The sequence below is a fragment of the Notamacropus eugenii genome, chromosome 5 (assembly GCF_028372415.1).
Source record: "Notamacropus eugenii isolate mMacEug1 chromosome 5, mMacEug1.pri_v2, whole genome shotgun sequence".
NCBI classification, from domain to species: domain Eukaryota; kingdom Metazoa; phylum Chordata; class Mammalia; order Diprotodontia; family Macropodidae; genus Notamacropus; species Notamacropus eugenii.
Window position 1 is genome coordinate 425,394,072 of NC_092876.1, and position 23,301 is coordinate 425,417,372.

General features: G+C 37.1%; 1 protein-coding gene across 17 annotated transcripts in view; it reads right to left on the reverse strand.

Annotated features, from left to right (window-relative positions):
* ITSN1 (intersectin 1) overlaps window positions 1–23,301 on the reverse strand; it is a 279,156-nt gene that overhangs the window by 48,583 nt on the left and 207,272 nt on the right. For 16 of the 17 annotated variants that reach the window (XR_011968537.1, XM_072616851.1, XM_072616849.1 and 13 more), the window contains one exon: window positions 20,032–20,223. Coding sequence is in view for 16 of the 17 variants with exons in the window: in XM_072616851.1 (XP_072472952.1) it covers window positions 20,032–20,223 (192 nt within the window). In the remaining variant the exon portion in view is untranslated. Of the gene's footprint in view, window positions 1–18,186; window positions 19,720–20,031; window positions 20,224–23,301 lie in introns of those variants that run through there. The other variant, XM_072616854.1, reaches the window with a different exon arrangement.

A 23,301-nucleotide genomic window follows, 5' to 3' on the forward strand; every position in this document is an offset into this window, starting at 1 on the left:
AATATGGGCTTAATGGGAAAGCTATTTCCTCTTTGGTCACGTTGGGTTTGACATGCTCCATGAAAAATGTGATATATAAAAATGAACTTTGGGAAACAAGTAGGAATTGGATAAGATAGAAAAGAGTGGAGATAGCTGCCTAGCATTCATACAGCACTTTAAGACTTGCAAAGCACCTACATGTTATCTCAATTGATGCAGCATTCCGAATTGAGATAATGGCCTGAACAAAAGTTTGTGGAGGGCAACAAATTCGTGATGGACAAATAATATAGTGAATAGGGTCCTAGAATTGGAAGAAACTTCAAAGGGCACTTAGTCCAATTTAGTTCCATCTTTTCATTTTGTGTTTAGTCAGTTTAATCAGTCATGTCTGACTCTTCATGACCCCTTTTGAGGTTTTCTTGACAAAGATACTAGAATGGTTTGCCATTTCCTTCTCTAGCTCATTTTACAGGTGAGGAAACTGAGGCAAACAGGGTTAAGTTACTTGCCCAGGGTCTGACAACTAGTAAGTATCTGAGGCTGGATTTAAACTCAGGAAGATGAGTCTTTCTGACTTCAGACCCAGCATTCTGTCCACTGCACCAGCTAGCTGCTTTCATTAAGGTCACACAGGTAATTTTGACATGGAAAACCTCTGACTACAAAGGCAGGGTCCTTTCAATTTTACCTCCTGTGAATCCACTCTTTACACTGGAATCACTAAGTATGTTAAGGTATATTTTGATTTGGTTGAGAGGGCTTTGTCAAATTCCTCATAGAATATCTCTGTTTCCTCTGTTCATTACGTAAGCTACAATTACCTTTTACATAGTCTTTTTCTGTTCACTGACATGTACCCTCAGCATTTTCTTAATCATTTTTAATAGTGTAAAGAAATCACCACAAGATCTACACTGGCTTGGCCAGCGAACATTTTATATGCCTGCCAATCCAGCCAAATCCAATATTTATTAGTACCTACTATGTGCATAGCACTATGCTAGGCACTAAAGTACAAAGATGAAAAAAAAAACCACTCCCTATCCTCAACAAATGTGCACCTGCCAACCAATGGCAATACTAGTTTAGAAAATCAATTCAACTGCAAAATTTTACAGCAGAAGATGGTGAGAGATTACCAGTGATTTGTGATTGCTTCACAAAACAATGAAGAATCTTAGGGAAAAAAAAGAATGCTGCAAGTTTGGCAAAAGATCTAATTAAACCAGATTATCCTCAGAGAATTCATAGACTGACTCTGGAGTCAGAAGACTTGGGTTCAGATTTCAGTTCTGATACCATCTGTGTGAGCTTTGGAAGTTACTCAACTTCATTTTCCTCATCTGTGAAATGGAGTTATATTAGATGCCCTTGGAAATCCATTCAGATGACAAAACAAATAAATGAAAAAAATGGAACACCTCTGTCAGCATTCAGTGGAACCACCACATTTGAACTAATACCTCAGAGGCCCCCGGGGATGGAGATGCAAATGATACTCAAGAATACCAGTTGGAAGACTAGCTTGAACCAGACCAAGTACACATAGAAGAAATCCATATTGGCAGCACTACAATATTTGAAGCAAAAAGAGATCGATTTTTAAGACGGATAAGAGGACATAAAGTCCAACAACTGGGGGTGGGGGGAATCACAGATTACCCTCTCCAAAAAGCTGATCAAGAGAACATTAATAGTTATTGACACAGATCCTCTTTCCTCTCTATGAAAATTTTTATGAGAATGACCCATTTTAAAGGCATTCTTGATGCAAATATAAAAAAGGAATAGGAATGCTTTTATAAACAATTTTCTACAGAAGATTACATCTCAAAATCACATAACTGAATGATCTAGAGAGTACAAAATCGTCTTCATTGTTTGGTTTATTTTGTCATGCCATTGAACTTCAATGACTCTGGAGGAGAGAGTGAGGCTGATGACTTAGTGCAGTTTTGCCTCTTTTAAATTTAATTCAGGAGCAAGTCAAGATGATGTGTGATCATCCTTGTGATGTCATTGGTCCTCTTAGACAATAAAGAATCAATAATAACCTATATTAAAAAAGCGTTTGACTCAGTAGGGCAAACTTCCTTCAAGGCTCTCCTCAAACAAAGTATCTCCACATTCAATTTTGTGATGTATGGAACCACTTTATCCTTTCCGGTTATTGTCATGTAAGAACAAAAATGAGGGAGATGTATCTGTCAAAGGTGTTTGCTGTTGTAATTCAGGATGTTCAGCCCAGAGACTAGATGGAAGAAGAATTCCCTGTTGATAATGAGGTTCTCCAGACGTTTCTTTCTTGCCTGATAATGAATTTATGTAAAAGAATCCTTTTTGTGTCCTTTGTATAAAGGGAGAAGAGAAAGTGGGGAAAGAGTTGAGGCTCCTGTCCTACAGACACCTCAGTCTGTAGAACACCCAAGAGATAAGGCTGGTTTTGAATTACACCAGGGATTTAAGCTTGGTATGGCTCCATGCTTTGCCAGAAAGCTCAGACCAAATTAAACACTGTCCCCTGTCCAAGTAGGTTTAACTACAATCTGAGCTCCACACCTGATGAACTTTCTGACAACTTGGTTAAATGCCACCATCAATAAAGGACATTTGAATATGAGCTCTTGAGAAGGTACTGTCTTATTTTTCTATTTGTATCCCCAATGTGTCACACAGAAATCTGTACATAGCAAATGCTCAATTAATGCTTAATTAATTCATTCAAAGACAATTCTTGGTGTATTATATTAATGTATTTTAGAATGCTTTAACAACCATATGGCTTAGCAGACATACATGTATTCAAGTTAAAAAACTAGAAACCACTGAAAAAGAGAATTAATTATTTAATAAGATTTCTCTTTTTAAGTTAGTTTTCCACAGGAATTTGTGTTCAATCAATCAAACATACTTATAAATAGCTAATAATAATGATAATGATTGTAACTGACATTTGTATGACACTTTAAGGTTTATATAGCACGTATTGTACATTATCTTATTTGACTATGTGAGATAGGTATTACTAGACACCTCACATTGTTATATGAGATAGGTATTACAGGCATTATGTGAGAAAAGTATTATTATCCTAATTTTACTAATGAGGAGGTCTAGATTCACATGATTTTAGTGTTCAAGATGAAATTCAAACCCAGGTTTTTTCTGTCTTCAAACTCGGCTTTTTCTACCTACTCTATGTACATCACTGTCAAGAAGGAAGTATGAGAAAAGAAAAAGCCAAAAAACCATGGACCTTGCCCTCAGGGAGTTTAAATCTAGTTCGGAAGACAAGTCTAACACATGAAGTAATTTAAAAATAATATAAGACTGTATAAGAGTGTTAAGAATACAAGAGATTGTGAGCATTGTGGGAATTCACTGAAAGAGAGTTGTAGTAGAATAGAAAAACAGGTAAAAGTTTTATGGAGGAGATAAGACAAGTTGGGTATTAAAAAATGTGTAAGATTTGAATAGACAGAGAACAGGGAAAAGGTATTCCCAGTTGGGAGGTACCATAAACTAAGATCAGAACAAGCATATGGAGTAAAGTGGGCAATTAGTGGAAGGTAAGATGGCAGAGGTAGGTCATGAATTTAGTTGTAGGAATTCAAACTTGATGCAAAGGGGAGTTGTTGTAGGTATTTGTGTAGGGATTCACATGCTAAAAACCACATTTTTCATGAGACGAATGGAACATAGAAAGAGCTTGGGGCAGAGGGGCATCAGTGGAAAGAAATTCATCTAGTCCATCAAGGGTGAAGTGATTCCCTTTTGTGAGTGAACTGTACAATGAAGAAAAAGGCAATGGCATCAGAGCAAAAGGGAATGAACTGGGAATGTTGAGACCTGGGTTATAGTTCCACTCATTTATCCACTGCCTTGAACAAGTAAGTCATTCTTTTGTCACACCAGCCCTAGATCCCTCATCTATGAAATAAAAGGGTCAGACTACATTGCCTTTAAGGTCCTTTCTAGCTCCCACTTTCTTCATTTCTTTAATTCTTGTGAATATTTCAGTGCTTGTGAGTTGACTAATCTTCCTTTCATCTTCTAGAAAAGACAGAATGAAGAAATAGTAGGTATGACAGCCTGATAGAAGAATGATTTGGAATGGGTGTAGCCAGTAGAAACTGGGAGTACCTTTACAGCCTCAGAGTGTGTCAATAAGTTACTCAGTGAGATGTAGTGGAAAGAGAATCAGACAAGGAGTCAGAAGACTTGGGTTTAATTCCTGGTTCCAACAAAGCTGTACACCTTGGGCAATTTGCTTTACCTCTCTAGGGTTCAATTTCCTTATTCAAAATGGAGATCATTCAACACAATAACCAAACACAATTCCAAAAGACTTATGATAAAACATGCTATCGCCCTACAGCTAGAGAAATAATGGTCTCAAAGTGCAGCATATTTTTCCTTCCTTCCTTCCTTCCTTCCTTCCTTCCTTCCTTCCTTCCTTCCTTCCTTCCTTCCTTCCTTCCTTCCTTTTCTTCTTTCCTTCTTCCCACCTTTCTTTCTTTCTATCCTTTCTTCCTCCTTTTTTCTCTTCTTTCCTTTCTTCTTTCTTTCCTCCCTCCCTTCCTTTTTTCTTTCCTTGCTTCCTTTCTTGCTTTCTTGTTCACAGGGCTACTTCAGGAATTTGTTTTGCACAACCATATATATTTATAATGGGCTTTTTTTTCTTGCCTTTTCAATAAGTAGGGGCAGGGCAGAGAAAAGGAGAGAATTTGGAAATGAAAATAAAGTAAAATTGAATTGTTTTAAAAAATACACATAATACTGTATACCTTACACCTACAGGGTTGTTGTGAAAATCAAAGGACATACATACACATACACACACACACACACACACACACACACACACACACACACACACACACAGCACTTTGTAACCAGATGCCTAAAGATAACCTCAAGTTCTTGAAAGCTCTGCTGGTGGAACAGGTTCTCTTATGATACAGAAGCTGCATATACAGTCTTAGTAAGAGATGGTGTCTTCTTCTTGAGGACGAGTCTAGCTAAGTAGAGAAAAGTTCATCACCAATAAGCTAGTCACTTGGAAATTAATTCTTTGGCCATGAAACCCATGGATAGAAATACGAGGAAACTCCCTCCAACAATGCACCTTGTCACCTGATAAGAAACTTAACGTTCTTAGAGAGCTAAGAAGCAGTAATGGTGCAATGATCAGCGAGCCGACCCTGGAACCAGGAAGACATGGGTACAAGACCTCCTGAACATATTTTCATTATGTGATTCAGGGCAAATCTTATAACCTTTCAATGCTGTGTTATTTATAATTACTATTATACTATATAAACTTCCAGGGCAAAAAGACCCAATCTCTCAGAAAATCAATATCAATCAATCAATGTCAATAAGTCAGGATCAATAAATCGATCGCTTGTCAATAAATAATCACTAAAATTTTTAGCAAGTAAATTTGTATGTACAAGGCACTAAAGTTAAGTGAGTATGTACTAAGCATTAAAGGGTATACAAAGAAGTTGGAGAGATGGTCTCTGACCTCCTAGCTGGAAAATAATCAATATACAAATGAAAAGTTAATACAAGGCAGCATTTGTTCAGTGCCAAGTGTGCATGAGATAACTACAATAAAATTTCTATGAAATCAGAAATTACTGTAAGAGTATTGTTTGTATGAATACGGAGAAGGTAGGGGGGGATGTTCAAATGAATCACCCCACCCACTTTAATAAACTAACAAGATAACTCTAGTACTGATACCTTTTTCTGGTGAAAACACTTATTGAATCAATCAACCAAAGGCATTAAACTAGGTATGAAAAATCCTCGATTAGCTTGGAAAGAGTAAAAACTTATGGGTGAAAATGACATCTACATGGGATGTGTATTGAGACTGACTGAAGAGACTTCATTGTGCCCCTTGCACCTTAGATTAAAATTTCAAACAAGTTTGGATTTGAGTCATAGGCCAGACTGGAGAGAGCAGTTTCAGTCAAGGAATCACTTGGGGAGGAAGGAGAGAGAAGGAACTTCTGTCTTCTTCCTCTCCCTGCTCCCCTTGTCTGGAAAATGATCTTATGAACTTCAAAAAGTTGTTAGATTTTGGATATTCCAAGGGCATCCCAGCAGTGTCCCTGGAATGGCCGATGGCAGTGTCTACATCGGAATCTGAGGACAAACTAGGCACACTGACAAAAAGACACTTTAGAATCCTACAATTGCATCTAAGGGGAACTTCATGAGATTCCCACAAAAGAGAGCAAAGGACTTCTAGAAGCTGGGCCCTTTGCCACACTAGCTCTCAAGTGCCCACTTTCCCCTGGATTCCGTATGCACTTGTGGGAATAGTGTGGGCCCAGTTTGAGAAGTGTGTTTTCAACCTGCTCCTCTTTCTTCTTCACCCTAATAAGTAATACCTTTTTCTAACTGATATCAACAAATAATCAATGAAGGAAGGACCCAGGTGAAGAAAGGATTGTGAGCTCTAGCATAAGAGAATTCAAGCTAACCCCTAAGGATTATGCCCAGGATCCTGAGGCGATAAGTAGTCAGCTGCCTTGTGGTGACCCAACTGACCAGAGTAGGGATGGGGGTTAGTGAGGGGGAAAGGTTGGGAGAGTGAGTATGGAAGACAGTGGTATGGTGTGGAAAGGTTTCATGGAGGAAGTAGAACCCGAGCTAGGCCTTTAAGTTGGGTAGGATTTGGACAGACAAAAAGATTAAATCCCACAGGATGAGGAAGAATGGCAAGGACAGCTAGGTGGTGCAGTGGATAAAGGCAGGAAGACCTGAGTTCAAATCCCTCCTCATATTTATACTAATTGTGTGGACCTGGGCAAGTCACTTAAGTTCTGCTGCAACAGTTTCCTCAAGTATAAAATGAAAATACAATGAGGATAATAATAGCATCCACCTTCATTTGTAAAGTACTTGGCAGAGCGCTTGGCACATAAGAGACAATAAATGTTACCTCCCTCCTTCCTTCCTTCCTTCCTTCCTTCCTTCCTTCCTTCCTTCCTTCCTTCCTTCCTTCCTTCCTTCCTTTCTTCCTTCTTTCCTTCCTTCTTTCCTCCCTTGTACAAAAGCACAGCTATGAGAAATGCAAGGTGTGCTTGAGGGACAGACACTAAAACAGCCTGACTGGTACAAAGGGAAGATCTTGGAATATTAACACTGGAATAGTAAGTTAGGAACAGACTGTAGAAGGCTCTGAATGCTAGGCCAGAGTCTGTACTTTACATGGTAAGCAACTGGGGGCATAGGAAAAGCTTCTGAGGAATGAACATATTGATACAGAAACACGACATGGATATCAGAGACGATGTCAATATGCCACTCTTGACATTCCCATCTAAACTGATACATGGAAGACAGGTGGCACAACAATAATCCATGATCCCTCAGTTACATGACTGGCTGCTTCCAGGAGATGCCCAAATCCGAGTCTCTGGGCCTGTCCTGAGGTTACAGCATAGGCTTGAGGACTCTAAAGGGTCTTTTTCAGAGAACTCTGAAGAAAACTGAATAGGTCAAGCCCCTCCCATGGCCATGATTAGGTTACATTAACGTTCTTTGTTAGCTACGAACTCTTAGAGGACTGGTAAAATTATACTTCCACTGGGGATTTTCTAGACGAGGTGCTAGTTCAGATTCTAAAAATAGCAGCAAGCTTTCCTCTGACTTGGCCCAAATTAAAGGGACAGATTTGCGTGCTGAGAGGCTTCAGAGCCCCTCAATGATGCAAGCATGTTAGTCAGACTGGAGAGCTTCCAAAGTCTAAAGGCATTATACACTGAATAGGTGTGTGTGCATGTGTGTGTAAAGGAGAAGGAAGGAGAAGCACTGAATGTGTGTGTGTGTGTGTGTGTGTGTGTGTGTGTGTGTGTGTGTGTGTGTGTGTTAGGGAGAAGGAAGGAAAAGCAACTTAACCTATAAGAAAAACACTCTGTAAGTGTATTGGGACAATTGCTGTGGAGCTGAACCTGAGAACACTCTTGCTAGGAGTATATCTCCCTTAGTCAAAACACAGCATCATTTTAAAAGATATTAGTAGTTGCTTGTTTAGACACCAAATATCTCATTCTTAGCTGGCAAGACCACAGAATGAAATCATAAAAAACTGAAGATATTTGTAACAGGTTTATCCTAGAGCTTTTCAGAGGCCTGCCAACACATTCCACAACACACGCTATTTAGAAGTCTTGCAAACTCCCTTTCCCCTTTTGGCTACCCAACTATTAGAAATGAGACACCCAGGGCAGTTTCATTCCAACAGTGAAGAGTTTACATTGAAATCTGGTTCTATGGGCCAATCTGTTTGCTTTGACAAAGGTAATAGTCCTAGGAAGCAAAAAGATTGCAAAAAATTCTTGAGCAATAGACTATGAAGTTAGGAGGAAAAGTCAATTACCTTTAATAAATATCTTACTAGCTACTATCTAGTTGCCTAAAGATTAGTTAATCATTTCTCCTTCAGATATTAATCCATGAAAGAACATTCCCTGATAGGTCTGGAATTCTTACTACAATGGGGAAAACAGAAAGTTTCCAGATAACCTTATTTTAGGATCCTCAGCAAGGACTTAAGTCCCAGACTTTCTCTATCTTAAATTTACATATCTTAAGTTCCCAACATAAGACTGCCAGTCAGTTGGGTTTTTTTCCATCTCTCCCACAACAGGCCAAAGTTCTCCAGGATTATAAGGAAGAAAATCTAAAGTCGACCCAGACTAATTTTGAATGAATCATCAAAAATCATCAAAAATCTATAAACTCATGTGGTGATTCCTGTCATTTAGAAGAACAGCAGTTTGTTTAACAGGATTTTAAAGGGAAACCAATTATTAAGAATGAGTGGGTGGTTCTTTGGCTCCGGGATCTCAATATGATCCCAAGGGAAGACTTCAAAGAGAACAAATGCTTAGCAATTCAATCCATTTATGTACAAATCAAGAAACTGATTACTAATATAGTCCCCTGGAATGGATAATGAAAGATAACTGCTTGACTTGGCAAAGAAGATGGGGAGTACTAACTAGTACAGGATATTGAAAGCACTGTCAGATGTGGTCACTGCATTAGATGGTTTTGCTTAATTGTTCAATGTGGAGGATTGAAAGGACATGATGATCAAGGCATCAATAAAAGGCATCTTTTTAAAAAGGTAAATCTGATTAGCAAAGCTGATTTTTTGATTTGTTGTGACTACCAATGAGAAGGGACAGTTGAAAAAATTCAGTGTCTAATGTGTATTCAACCTTCTGCTCCACTTGAGTACTGTCATAAATCAGGCCATCTAACATTTTAATATTTCTTTGTCTCTCCAATTAGAAACAGTAAAATAAATATACTTAAAAGTAAATATAATAAATATACAAAATTAAATAAAAACAATTAATAGGGATAATTAAGATACATAACTATCTAGGGCACATTTTGAAGCGGTACAACAGACAAGTTAAATACATATGCAGTACTTTAATTTTGCTACAATCCACAAAGGATACCTTTTCACATTTGCTTATGATTCCTTTATGCCCCAGCATCAGATTAATTTAAAGGTCCTTTGGCATAAAGAGAAATATATATTCTTTAACATTACAATCCAATGTTACAATTGCCATAGGTAAAATCTAGCTCATTCAAGAGTTTGTTCAACATTATATTTTCTTTATTGGGTTGCTTGGCTTTTTTTTTTTAACTTACAGATTTTGACAGAGGAAAATTAAAATCTTCTGCTATTGTGCTATTATCAATTTGTTTTAGCAATTAGGTCTTTTCTTTGAAGAATATAGCTTAGATGCCAATTCGGTTCATATTCATTTAATTTTATTATTTTTTTCATTGTGTATGTCACCAAGCATAAGGTGGTTTCCCTGTTTGTGTCTCTTGAGTTTATCCATTTTTATTATTGCCTTGGGAAGCTTACTAGAGGAAACAAGTGGTAAATCTGTGTGTGTGTGTGTGTGTGTGTGTGTGTGTGTAATACACCTTTTGAAACAGAAATATTCTTCAATACTACTTGAGTAATCTTAGAGCTTCGTATATTGACTTTCAAAAACATCCCTGGCACATTAACAAGACATTCTCTGCATTTGCTTCTCTGCCTGGTTTCAATTCCATGGAACAAAATTCCTTCTTCTCCCTTCCCCCAACCCCTCCATAGTTAAACTCATCACCTTTAATATCATTACACTGCTAACCTAAGCCCTGACTGACACCACCTCCCCCAGCCTCTTTTCCCCTCTGACTGGAGGGCTGTAGGGTGCAACACCAAACCCCTCCAATGCCTTCCTTACAGAGCGCAGACACTGAACTTTCTGGCTCACTGCTGCTCTGCTTTGGTTTCATGGAACAAGATGCCTTCACACCACCCCAGTCCTGCCTCTACTTTGTGTGTTGTCTTTCCCCTCCCCACATTAAATCGTAAACTTTCGGACAGGGACTATCTTTCTTTTTATTATTGTATTTCCAGCACTTAACACGGTACTTGACACATTAGGTAGGCACTTAATGTTTACTGGATTGGCCATTCCCATAAAGTTATTTATCTTAAGTTTCTTTCATTTCCCTATCTGTGAGCCAGAATAAGTCCTTAAATGAAAAAAAAAAAATTTAAAAAAAGAGTCTCAAACCAAGGAGAATTTTAAGGACACCAGATGGTGGCTTTGAGGCACAAAATTTAGAATTTGGAAATGGGAGTGAGGGAAGAATCTATTTTGGAGTCAAAGAACATCTTTCAAATTCAAAGCAGTTTCAATAAAACGTCAAAGTTCTTAGTTATTCTTCCAATTAATAAGTGAATAAAATTCATTAGTGAGGTAGTAAAAATAAAATATCTCCACCCCCCCAAATCCTTAATGACTGATATCTTCAAATTGCTTAATTAGAAGACTATATATCTGATAAGGACTAAAAATCATTTCTGTTGCATAACCATTAACCTGGTGCTATGAATTAAAAAGCAAGAACTGTACTCAGGACTAAGGATGAAAATCAATCAATCAAAAACACATTTATTAAGCAACTACTCTGCCCTAGGCACTTTGCTAGGTGTAGAAAAAGGAAATAAAACATGGTCCTTGTTCCCAAAGAATTGAAAAATCTAATAGAGAGACACAAAACATACATAAATAAGGAAGCTAAAAGGCAGAATGTGACAGGGACACAAAAAAGCTCAAAACAAAGTGCTTGAGGAAAAGTTGAAGAAAGAGAGATCACTTCCTAGGGAGAAGAGGAAAAAAAAAGTCAGAGAAGTCTTCTTTGAGGAAGTGGTGGTGTCTGAGCTGGACCTTGAAGAAAAGAATTTTTAACAGGTCAAGATGATGAGGGATGTATTCTGAATAGTGTCCAAGATAGGTGAGTATAGAACAAGATTAAGACTATTAAGTTGTTTGAAGGCAAGTCTTTGTATCATTAGTGACTTTCAGAGTACCCTTCAACATAGTAGACAATTAAGAGATACTAATTGGATTGAACATAGAGTACATGAAGGGTAATGTGAAATAATGCTGGAAAAGTAGGCTGGAGCCAGATTGTTGGGTGTTACAAATGGTGGCTAAGAAGTTTGCGTTTTGTCTGATAAGCAATAGGGACCCACTCAAATTTCATTGTTGTTGTTCTTGCTGTTGAACAGGGGAATAAAAGTTAGAATTCTGTATTAGGAAGAGTCTTTTGTTGGCTGTGTGGAAGATGAATTGGAAAAGCCATAAGGCTGGAATCAGAGAGACTAGGTAGGAGGCTGTGACAAACATTTACATAATATAGGGCAAGGTCTTGGGCTAGAGTGTTGAAAGCCATGAAAAGGAGGAGATGAATGTAAGATATGTGATGGTAAAATCAATAGGACTTGGCAGTTGATTAGAAGGTGGGGCAGAGGAAAGGATTAAAGAGAATGTTGAGATTTGGAACCAACATGACTGGGGATTATGGTAGTTCCATCAATAGATAAAGCTAAACTATGAAGTAGGGAAGGGCTTGGGAAAGATGATGAATTTGGTTTTTGATATGTTGAGTTTGAAGTATAGGTGAGTTTTCTAGGTGAAGATGTCTAGCAGGAAATAGGAAATAGGATTGAAGGTCAGGGGAGAATCTGAGGCTAGATTAAGAGAATTGAGAATCATCTGCATAGAGGAATAATTGGATCCCAAAATGCAGCATGGATAAGATTGCCAGATAGTGTGTAGAGAAATGGAGTTTGGTGTAGCATTCACACATAGGAAGGAAGGTTAGTGAATCCAGATAAAGAGAGAGAGAGAGAATTAGATAGATAGGAAGTAGAAGTGGAAAGGAATAGTGTCATGGAAACTAAATCAAAAAAAGAGTTATCAAGTGTCAAATGGCATAGAAAATTCATAGAGGATAAGGGCTCGGGGGAAAAGCCCACTGAATTAGATGATTAAGAGATCACTGATGATTGTGTTTGAGGAAAAAGTAAAAATGAGGAAGAAACAGTAAGTCTAGAATATTTACTCCAAAAGTTTAGCAGTAAAGATATACAGGATAGGACAGATATAGGATAAAGATCTTAGGAGAGAGAAAGATCCAAAGAAGGAATGTCTTGGGATAGGATGACTCAACCCAATAATGTAGGGAATAGGGAAGGATCCAATGGAGAGGGAGAGATTGAAGATGAACAATGGAGTGATTTATCTGGTAAGGTCCTCAAGGAGACAAGAAGAATGGCACAAGTGGGAGGGTTTGCTTTGATAAAAAAAAAGCAGGCAATCTTATTCTCTGAAACTGGAGTTAAAAAGGATCAGTGAGGGCACAGGTTCAGAGATATGATAAAATGAGATAATATTAGTAAAGCATTTTGTACCATACTTACCGTACTGTATAAATGTTTATTGTTATTATTATCATGTGAAGGATGAGAGATAAAAGAACACACAACAGGTGACCTTGATACCTACTTTATTGAGAAAAATAAAGGCATCCTATTAAAAAAAGTGGAGGCTTAGCAAAAGATAGAGCTGACGGCTTGAGGTTTAGAATAGCTACTATGGGATATGTGATACTGAATAAATCTGAGAGTTTAAGAAAAAAAATTGGTATGTAGTAATGAGTGCCTAATTAAGGGTAGATATCTTGATTTTGAAAGGTTGTATGCTTTTGGTGGAAGAGAAAGGAACAAGTATTTATTAATAATAACCGGTTTTCTTGGCACAGATAGTGAAGTGGTTTGCCATTTCCTTTTCCAGCTCATTTTAGATGAGGAAACTGAGGCAAACAGGATTAAGTGATTTGGCTAGGGTCACAGAGCTGGCATCTGAGGCCTGATTTGAACAAGGGAGATGAGTCCCCCTGACTCCAGGCCTGGCACTTTATCCACTACATCACTAACTATCCCTATTCTAACATCTGGCTTCCTCTAATACCTCCAATGGCATCCAAAAGCTCTGAGCACAGCCTGTTCAGGCTAACAGTGAAGGTCACTTTTCCTCTGAGATTACCTTTCATTTTCACATCATATATCTTACAGTTTATTTGCATGTTATCTCACCAATTAGAACATGAGTTTCTTAAGGACAGAAATTGTATTTTTGCTTTTCTCTGTAATCTCATTGTTTAGCACTGGTTCATAGTAAACTCTTAGATGCTTAGGCAGAGAAGGAACAAGGGAAGAGCCAGGGGTCAAAAGATGCCTTGTTAAAATGACTGATTTTAAAGGCAGAACAAGTATGATGGTCTATGACAGGTTCTTAAAGGGAGGTCCTTGGATTCCTGGGAGTCCTTAAGACTCATTTAGGGGGTCCATGAGGTCAAAACTATTTTCCTAATACTATCCCTTTACCAACTACATATCTACATGAGGCTGGATTTTCTTCTAATATTTCAACCAAAACAACTTACTGCAATAGATTATATGCAGAAGCATATTTGAGAATTCAGCTGTCTATCTTCTAATACACTAAAGAGATTTGGAAAAAATATGCAAAACAATGCCACTTTTCTCATTAAATTTTTTTCTCGGAAAAGTTATTTTTTATTAAAATGCTATGTTTGCCTATAATGGATTCGTAATTGTTATTTTTAAATGAATTAAGTATTTTTAAAATTTACCAGTTTACATTTCTAATTATGTAAATTTCTAATTTACATTTCACATTAACTAAAGCTCTTTGGGGTCCTCAATCATTTCTAAGAGGGTAAAGGAGTCCTGGAGATCCAAAAGTTGGAGAACAGGTCTAGAACAGGTATTGAGGACCTAGGGGGTCAGGATGATGGGGACGAAAAGGATCTGGCAGAATGAAGCACTGGGAAAAGACTTAAGGACAGGAGACTATGATCAGAAATGAGAATTTTAGGATTCTAGATGATACAATTTCTGGCATTGGTAAGTTTAAGGGGTAACCATCACTGTGGCTGGCTTAAGTAAATGGAGACAGAGGTCACAGGAAGGGAGAAAGGTGACAAATTGGCAGGCCTGGGTTTTTTGTTAGATGCATCATGAAGATGAATACAGAAGTCATCAAAGAAGTGTTTGGATAAAATTCTTCGTGCTCATTTCTGGGGTAGTTAGATTACTGGCCAAAGACTCAACTTTTCTTATTACCTGAAAAACCCTTCTCTGAAGCTAGTTCAGTCAAGGCTCAGACGTGAGAGAAGGAGACCCCACCAATAACCTACCCTCTTCCATCATCAGTAACTATCAGGGAAAAAGATGGTTCACCCTCTGTAGGTGACCTGATTTAATTTGTGTTGTCTTCTCAGTGGACACACCATGTTCAAAGAACTTTCCTAAACATAAACAGATGCTGCTGGGCTTCTTATCTAGTGGTAGAAGAACACAGCAAGTTAAAAAAAAAAGATACTTTTCATATTCCTGATGAAAACAGAGGAATAAAGAGTAATAAAACAGAGATAAGGGCAAAGGAAAAAACTTTTCTATAGTACCTATTATATGACATGCACTATGCTAAGCATTTTACAAATATTATTTAAAAACTCCTTCCACCATCTTCTATGGGATATAGAATTCAAAGAGGTTAATGTTTCCTTCCACAAAACTGCACAATTTATCTTCCCCAAACATTCCAGAATCCAATTTATTTACACACCATGATGTCCAGTGTCTTTTAACTCTATGAGGACATAATACTCTTAAAAAAAATCTTGAAACACGTTCCAACTTGGAATTACATCAATGAACTGCTGGATAAGCCCCTGTGATAGGTATGTTATATATAGTATCCATTTCTGCCCTCTCAAACCAGGATCCAAAACTGTGATACTTGAATAAAAAAATCCATAGCTCTGAAAGTAAAGGTCTTCACTCAGATTTCTTAGTTCCTTCTTCTTTCTCTAGAGCCGGAGAAGTTTTGTTGCATCAAAAATTATAATCAACAAACCTTTATTAAATATCCCTCATGTCCTAGATTATAGGGTTAAAGACCCCCCAAAAAACCCCAAACCAGTCCTTGCCTTCAAAGAGCTTACATCCTAATGGGAGAGATAAAATATCCATAGAGTGTAAGTATATATGAATCTTTTTTTTTTCAACTAGACCTGCAGTTACATGGGTATAGGTAAATACTGGTGAGGTACTTTCTTCATCAAGGCAGATCAACATTTTCTCCGTGATTTAAAGTCACAGAGATTTGCTTGAGTCATTGAGAAGTTAAGTGACATATTCAGGGTCACATGACCAGTATGTGTCAGAGATGGAACATGAACCAGGATCTTCTGAGGCTAGCTCTCTATCCGCTACACCATGCTGCTTTTCAGGTAAAATATGTACAAAATAAAATAACTCAAATTTGGGAGAAAAGGCATCAGTAGTCAGGGAGATCAGGAAAGGCTTTACATAGGGAGTCAGTCTTCTTTGAGCCAAGCCTTGAAAAAAGATTCTAAGAGGTGAAGTGAGGAAGGAATATGATCCAGAGATGGGAGATAGCCAGTGTAAACATAAAGAGAGAGTGATCGAGTGTTTTGTGTGAAGAATAATTCTTATTGTTCTTAAGGCTTTAAAGGTCAGCTTTGGATGGATCATAGAGTGCATGAGGGGGAGTACTATTTAATAAGGCTAGAAATAAAGGTACAGTGGGACCAGGTTATAAAAGGCTTTAAATGGCTAACAGAAGAATTCACATTTCATCTTGGATATAAAAAAAGTTTTATTAAATAAGGGAATGACATGGTCCAACTTGCCCTTAAGGAAAATCTCTTTAGCAGTTGTGCGGAAGATGGATTGGAAAAGCAGAGAGATCAAAGTGAGATTACTGCAAAAATCCAGGTGAGAGACTGGGAACCTGGAGTAACAGCCAGATAAGGAAAGAGAATGAAGAGATGAGAAGAGATTACATGCAGGTGGAATTAACAAGACCTGGCAACTGATTGGATATATGGAGTGAGACTGAGAAGTTGAGGATGACACCAAGGCTTGATACATCAATTTAAATGAAAATTAATTCCCCAAACAGACCAAAACAAATTTAATAACTTAATGACTATAGCTTTTTTTTTTTGCTTAATAAGGTCATCAAGGAAATACTTCATAGTCTTAAATTCTTAGAATAAAAAAGACATTTAGTAATATTTTATTTATTCATTTAAAAGTAGAATGTTTTTTCTTCCTAACCGATCAAATTTTCATGATCAGTTTTAAAATTCTAAAAACACAATTAATAGAAGCTGTAATAAGTGATTCCAAAGTGGAGACAGTATGGACACAAATCTGGAATGGGTACAACAAATTTAAAGCACTTGACACCAAGGTGTAAAATAAGCATGTGTTTAAGTCATATGGCACACGATCACCAAAGAGCTCCATTTTATATACTAAAAAAACTTTTACACAGTGATAACCACTATTACTGATATACATCCCACTATGAAAGCACATTAACTAAATCATTCCTATCCATATGAGGGAGGTAAGAGAGGAAGAGTGGAGACTGGAGGTTTAAAGATATGATTATACATGTCAATGGGCAAAATTTCAAATACATTTGAATGATTTGTCCCTTTAATGGAAGGGCTCTCTGGGGTACGACTACTGCCTGTATCACAAACACAGAATAAGGTCAAAATACTAATTCTTTGTTGTGGATTTTTGAGTATTCTCTTTCCTAAGTAGCTAAGGTCAAAAATTACTCTTGGAAAAAATATTTAAAACTTAACTACTTGGTCAACTTTACTCCTTTAGGTCAAAAGGGGTGTGAGGAGAAGGGAACAGAAGACTGACAGCATGAGGATTTAGAATTCATTGGAAGCAGTGGGGTTTCCTAGAAAAGTTTCTCCCCTCCATAAGGTGGCAATAGTTGTACAAGAGCCTCTGGAGTTATTTATGATTCAACTAACCAGCAGGGAAGAAATAATCAAGTGATAATCCATAGATTTCCCACTGGTCCTAGCAGTACAAGAAGACCTTAGTTTGATTATAGGGGCCTCAGTTTCTATCATCTGTAAAGTGAGGATAACACTTATACTTCCTACCTCATGGAACTGTTGTGGGGGAAACACAACAATGTGTTTAAAAAGCTAAGTAAATATGAACTATTCTCCTATTCTCATTCTTCTTTGTATCCCCCATGGTACATGATCAATATCTGTCAAATGTCAAATGTTAGAAGTCAAGCAATCAAGGCACAAATGCAGAGATGTATCGCTATCGTTACAGCGAACATATTCTTGGGACAACCATTCTACGGAGGGACAATGTTGACATTGGCTCGACTGCCTGAATGGTAACTTAAATATGCATAGCAACCGTAGTCTGGTAACAGAGCTGGAACGAGGATAAAGTAATGTTGACCTGGGGGAACATTACTTTCTGTATTTCTGTCACAGTGAAGATGTGGAGTAAAGCCCCATCAAATAACATGGCTTCTTGTTATATGGACTTAAATATGCTACTAGTCAAACCACACACCCCCAACAAAATTATAACAATACAACATATGACACTGCAATTAGGTTATTAGTAATAATCTTTGATACCGGAATCAAGATGGGGTGGGCTTCTACTGCGTAAGTGTAATCTTTTGTATATTAAGTTAACTCCCAGGGAAGTGAACTCAAATATGACTTGAAGGTGAAGCTGCAAGATGTCACTCAAGAGGATTTGATTAAATCTGGATTCCAAACTGAGTAAGTAATCATTAGTAACCAGGCAACGGCCCATGTGTTTGCACCATTCATTGCTTGGTTTACCATTCTTTGCCCAGTGGTAGATTCCAACAGCAAGAACACAAAACCATGTGGAGCTAACCTTTATATGAAGAATTTAATTATCTACACATGAAATTAATTGTAAAGCCTGTATTACAGTTGTTAAAGCTGCAGATTTTATATAGTTATATATTTTACATTCATATTCATTAAAATAATCAAATGCAGGTTAATGAGTGGGAGCATCCCATTCATTATCTGCACCACAAATGGAAAAGGAATCCTTTAACACTGTCAGCATAGAATTTCAGAAGAAAAGGAGACATAAAAACATAAGATAATGAAATATTAAATGTCATTATTAGAACTGATATATTGTGCTTGAGACACATTTTTTTCTTTTCTTTTCTGTGCTGACAGCACCAGGCATTTTAATAAGAGCTTTCGACTAACGTTTAAAAGACAAACATGCTTTGGCTACAGTACATCTACTACATAAAGTGGACTGTAAGCTCCATTTAATATTAATCTATATAAATTCCACAGTCTAGTTAAAAAATGTAAACACTGGAAATTAATTGCAGGGATATTTCTATACATTCTTTCTTGTCAAGATAATCACTTGTTCAAAAGATGTCATTCCATTGTCATAGAAAAGTAATCGTAATAAAACTTCATGTAACAGAGACTAAAAAGAGATTGGGGATGTTAGTGATAATAGCTACCTGGATGGAGTTTACTGATTTGTGATAAGAAAATGTACAACACCTTCCTCCCACCCCAGGGAACACAAGAAACCCCAATGAGATAAATCTGAGACAAAATAAAACCAGAGATGCTTCCTTATGGAGGTACAGGGTAACTGTGCAAAATAAAATTAACGTAGTCGGATTACAGCATTATACAAGGGTACTATCTTTTGCCACGAAAAGAAATTGATTTCATCTGTACAGGATGTAGAACGTACTTAACAAGGTATACCTGATAACATACAAAAACTAGCACAAAATTCCTTATGTCTGTTTAACTGGTCACATTCTTAATTTCCTTAAAACTTGATCTAACACCTGTACCTTTGCAGTAGAAAACAAAACAAAACAAAAGACATTTTGATCAGTAACACTGGACAAGATGAAAAAAAAAAGTCTCAGATTTATGGATATTTGGAACATTTTTAATAGCACATGCAGCATTCCTTGATAGTGGGTCTTTTTGCAAAACCAAAATAGTAAAGAAGTAGTTTAATTTATATCTTTTTCTATGAAAAGGCTAAAATATACATTTAAAAAATAATTTGAAAACTATTGAAAACACCTGTGCAAAGGTGGGGACAAAATCAGTTCCAGTAACTACGAAAGCCACAAAAGGACCCACTATCCTGTGTAATTTTGTAATTTTTGCTTCTATAGCTGTAAATAATAACTCAAACATTGCGATCACATGCAACTAATGTAAAATGAGGTAAACTGCTCTGCAGTGTGTTCTTCTACTCAGAAGGCAGTAGATGATCATGCTGGAAGTCACATGATCAAGGCTGCATCTCCCATCATCCCTCTGGGCAGTGATATGGGATAGTGGGTCTCTTTGAGGACTTTCAAGCCTGAGTGGGGGATGGACAACATATGATTCCTAGAAAAAGGAGGAAAACAACACATAAGCAAAACAAAACAGTGAGCAAACTTCAAGCTAGGAAAATGAATCAGGCATGTAAACAGCATGGTGCCGAAATGATTAAAAAAAAGGTAACATGCTATAAAGGGGATGGAACTAAAAAAAACCCACAAAATAAGGTTTTGCATAATGGAAGGTCTTCAAAGAGACTTTTGCAAATACAGCAATGGTTCTAGCTTTGAGTTCTGCAAACTGTAGCAGAATCAGAGCAATGCTGCATGTTTTACTGTTAAGATATCACAGAGCGATGGAGCCAATAAAATTACTTACATTGCTGGCTTGGGTCCATGTCTGTTGTCATTTTCACATAATTGGATGGGAAGAGTCCCACTTGTCCATTGACTTCTCCTTTCCACCAATCAGGGTCTTCCTTATTAAGAACATTGATGATCTGGCCTTTGTTGAATGCCAGCTCATCATCATTCTGTGCAGTATAATCGTACATACCAATCACTTGGCACACTGTAAGATAAATGAATAGGCTTAGGGGGCAATACTGATCATGGATCATTGAGTTAAGAGTTGGAAGATAGCCTAAATATCTATCCACCGCAACCTCTTCTTCTTACAGATAAGGAGGTTAAGACCCAGACAGGTCATGGGATTTGTCCCAAGAGCTGGATGGCATTCTAATCTGGGCTTTCTGTCTGTAACTCCTTAATAAGGGACAACTATGTGCCAGGACCTGGGTTAAGTCTTGGAGATAAAAAGAAAGGCAAGAAACAGTCCATGTTCTCAAGGAGGTCAAAATGTAACGGGGGAGATCACATGCAAACAACAATGTACAAACAAGATAAATTCAAGCTACGAAAATGAATCAGGCACATAAACAACTTGATACTGAAATGATTTTTTTTCTTTAAAAGTAATGGAGCATGCTACAAAGGGGAATGGAATTAAAAAAAAAAAACCAACTCCATAAAAATAAGGTTTTACATTATGGAAGGTCTTCAAAGGGACTTGCAAATGAAACTATGGTTCTAGTTTTGAGCTCTGCAAATTATCTATGTAATGCCATCTTAATATTGGAAAGAGTTTCAGGTTGAGATTACTAAGTTGTCTTATCCTAGAGAGAAGATATAGTGAAGAGAAGTCTTGAGACTGTCATGCTGAGAAAGCTGAATGTGAGACTATGTTTCTAGTTAATGTCAGTGATTCCAAAGCTGGGAAGTCAGCAGTTACATCTAATGGTTAGAGATGTCTCTGTCTGTAAGCTTTCTCACAGCTGATAGATCCATTGATCTGGAAGATCCAAAGGTCTTTGTATCACATGTTATGCTGCTTACAAATTACATACCCAGTGACACTAAGGTGTGTCTAAGTCTGTGAGACTAAAGATGGATATTAAAAGAAAATATATGGCAAAAGAAGTTTCTCTAATTTTATAAAACAAGGTAGGGGCTCAGAAAGAACTGAATAATGGGAGATATTGTAGAATATACCCCTTGATTGCCTTAGAACTGAAGCAAGCAAGTAATAGGTCAATAGTACATTGAGCTGACATGGTTATTGACTAGTGTGGTGAACCACATAGACCACTGAGGTTTCCCGTACAAAAACTCTCTCTGTGTGTATGTCTCTCTATGTGTGTCTCTGTGTGTGTGTGTCTCTCTGTCTTTGTCTCTCTCTCTGTCCTACTGTTCCTCCCAACAGAATATGGGCTTCTTGAGCAGAGATTATTTCATTTTCTGTATTTGTATCCCTAGTTCATAAGACAGTGCCCAGGATATAGCAAGCACTTAAATGCTTGTTGACTGACTGATCTTTATACTTCACTCTGAATTATCACAGCACTTTCTTTATCCTTTCATACTTATCAAACTTTATTTTGTAACGGAGCTATTTGTATCTTTTCTTTTCATACTTCATTGGAGCGTAAGCTCCATAACAGCAGGGATTGAGCGCATTCATCTTTGTATCTTTTGTCTGCTTTCAATGATTGATACAGGGCTACTCTTATCAGAAGATTCATTATTCCAGTCTCCATGGTTACGAGGTTGCTTTTTGTATTGATCCAGAATTGTCATTCCACTGGCATTAGGATCTCCAGGTGAGGAAAATGTGGATCAATGTATATCTACATCATTTTTAAATTTTCTGAGAGATTAAGCATCCCAAAGCATTATATGATATAGGTGGTTCTTTAACCCATACTTCCCAGATACTAAGGCCAGTTCCTTATCCATTACTCCATGTTCCTCTCCTGCAAGACTGTGTAGGGGTGCAAAAGTCATTATGACATGAAAATATTCACTACGGAACTGTCAGCCTTTCCCCTAAACTGCTACTTATCCCTACTTATAACCTTTGCTAGTAAAGTATTGAGTGCTTCAAAAAGTGAAATATCAAAGGACTAAGAAAGGAAAACTGATAAAACTTGCAAATATTATTACAATAATAGCTCTTCTATGATAATGGTGCAGAAGTTAAACATTAAAAAAAGGGACTATGAATTCTAATATCATACAATGTTGTAAAAAAAAAAAAATCACACCAAACAAAAATCCACTTGAGTAATACTTTGTTCTAGGAATTAGCACATAGTTGCAATTATAACCTCAATTGTTTATTAATAAGATAAAACAGATTTATTTTTATAGATTTTAGTTGGAATTTTTGAGATAATGTTCCAATCAAACCATTTTCCAATTTACTATGAGATGTTGATTTCCATCTTAAGTGGATTCATTTTAGGTGCCCTTTGCCTACAACCAATTACTTTTAGAAAATACAGACCTCCTATATTTATACATTAGATGAACTTTTGTAATTATATTCTAGTTTTATATTAATCATTCCAAGCCAAGCTATACGTGTTTTGGATTTTCTTCAGATCTTCATTACCATGATCAGGTATTACACTTTTACTACCTATTAATTACCATTACTCTTTGACTTGACAACTCTAGGGAACCTCAAGTTTGTCCACAGTGGACATGCTAAGGCTTTACATCTCTCTAAACAAAGAAAAAGAACTTGGTTAGCCTACTTCTTACAGTTTCAGGTCCGGTGTAATTAGGGTTTAAACAAGGAAGCACTGTCAGATTTGGTGATCAACAGCTTTTATTTAATTTCATTAACCCAACATTAAGTGTCAAGGCACTTGCTAAACTGGTGATACCAAGGCTAAAATGAAACATTCTCTACTTTCAAGTGGGTACAACAGGGAGACATAACAGGCTTACAGATGAGTAAATCAACTTGAGGAAGAAGAAAACATTAACAACTGAAAAACTACATTAAGTGGGTGGGACTAGAATTGACCTCATTTTTTAAGGAAGATACGAATTCTGAGATGTAGGAATGAAGAGGTAAGGCACTCCAGGCAAGGAGAATGGCTGGTGGAAATGCAAGGAAGGAGGAGGTGGAATGTTAAATACAGGGAAAGGCTATTTACAATTTAGTTGTAACCCAGAGTTTGTGAAGAGGAAATAAAGTTGGAAAGGTAGTTTAGAGGTAGATCGTGGAGGTCTTAAGGTAATATTGTATTTTATTTAAAAGGTAATGGAAAATCACAGAGGGTGTTTTAGCCAGGGGTTG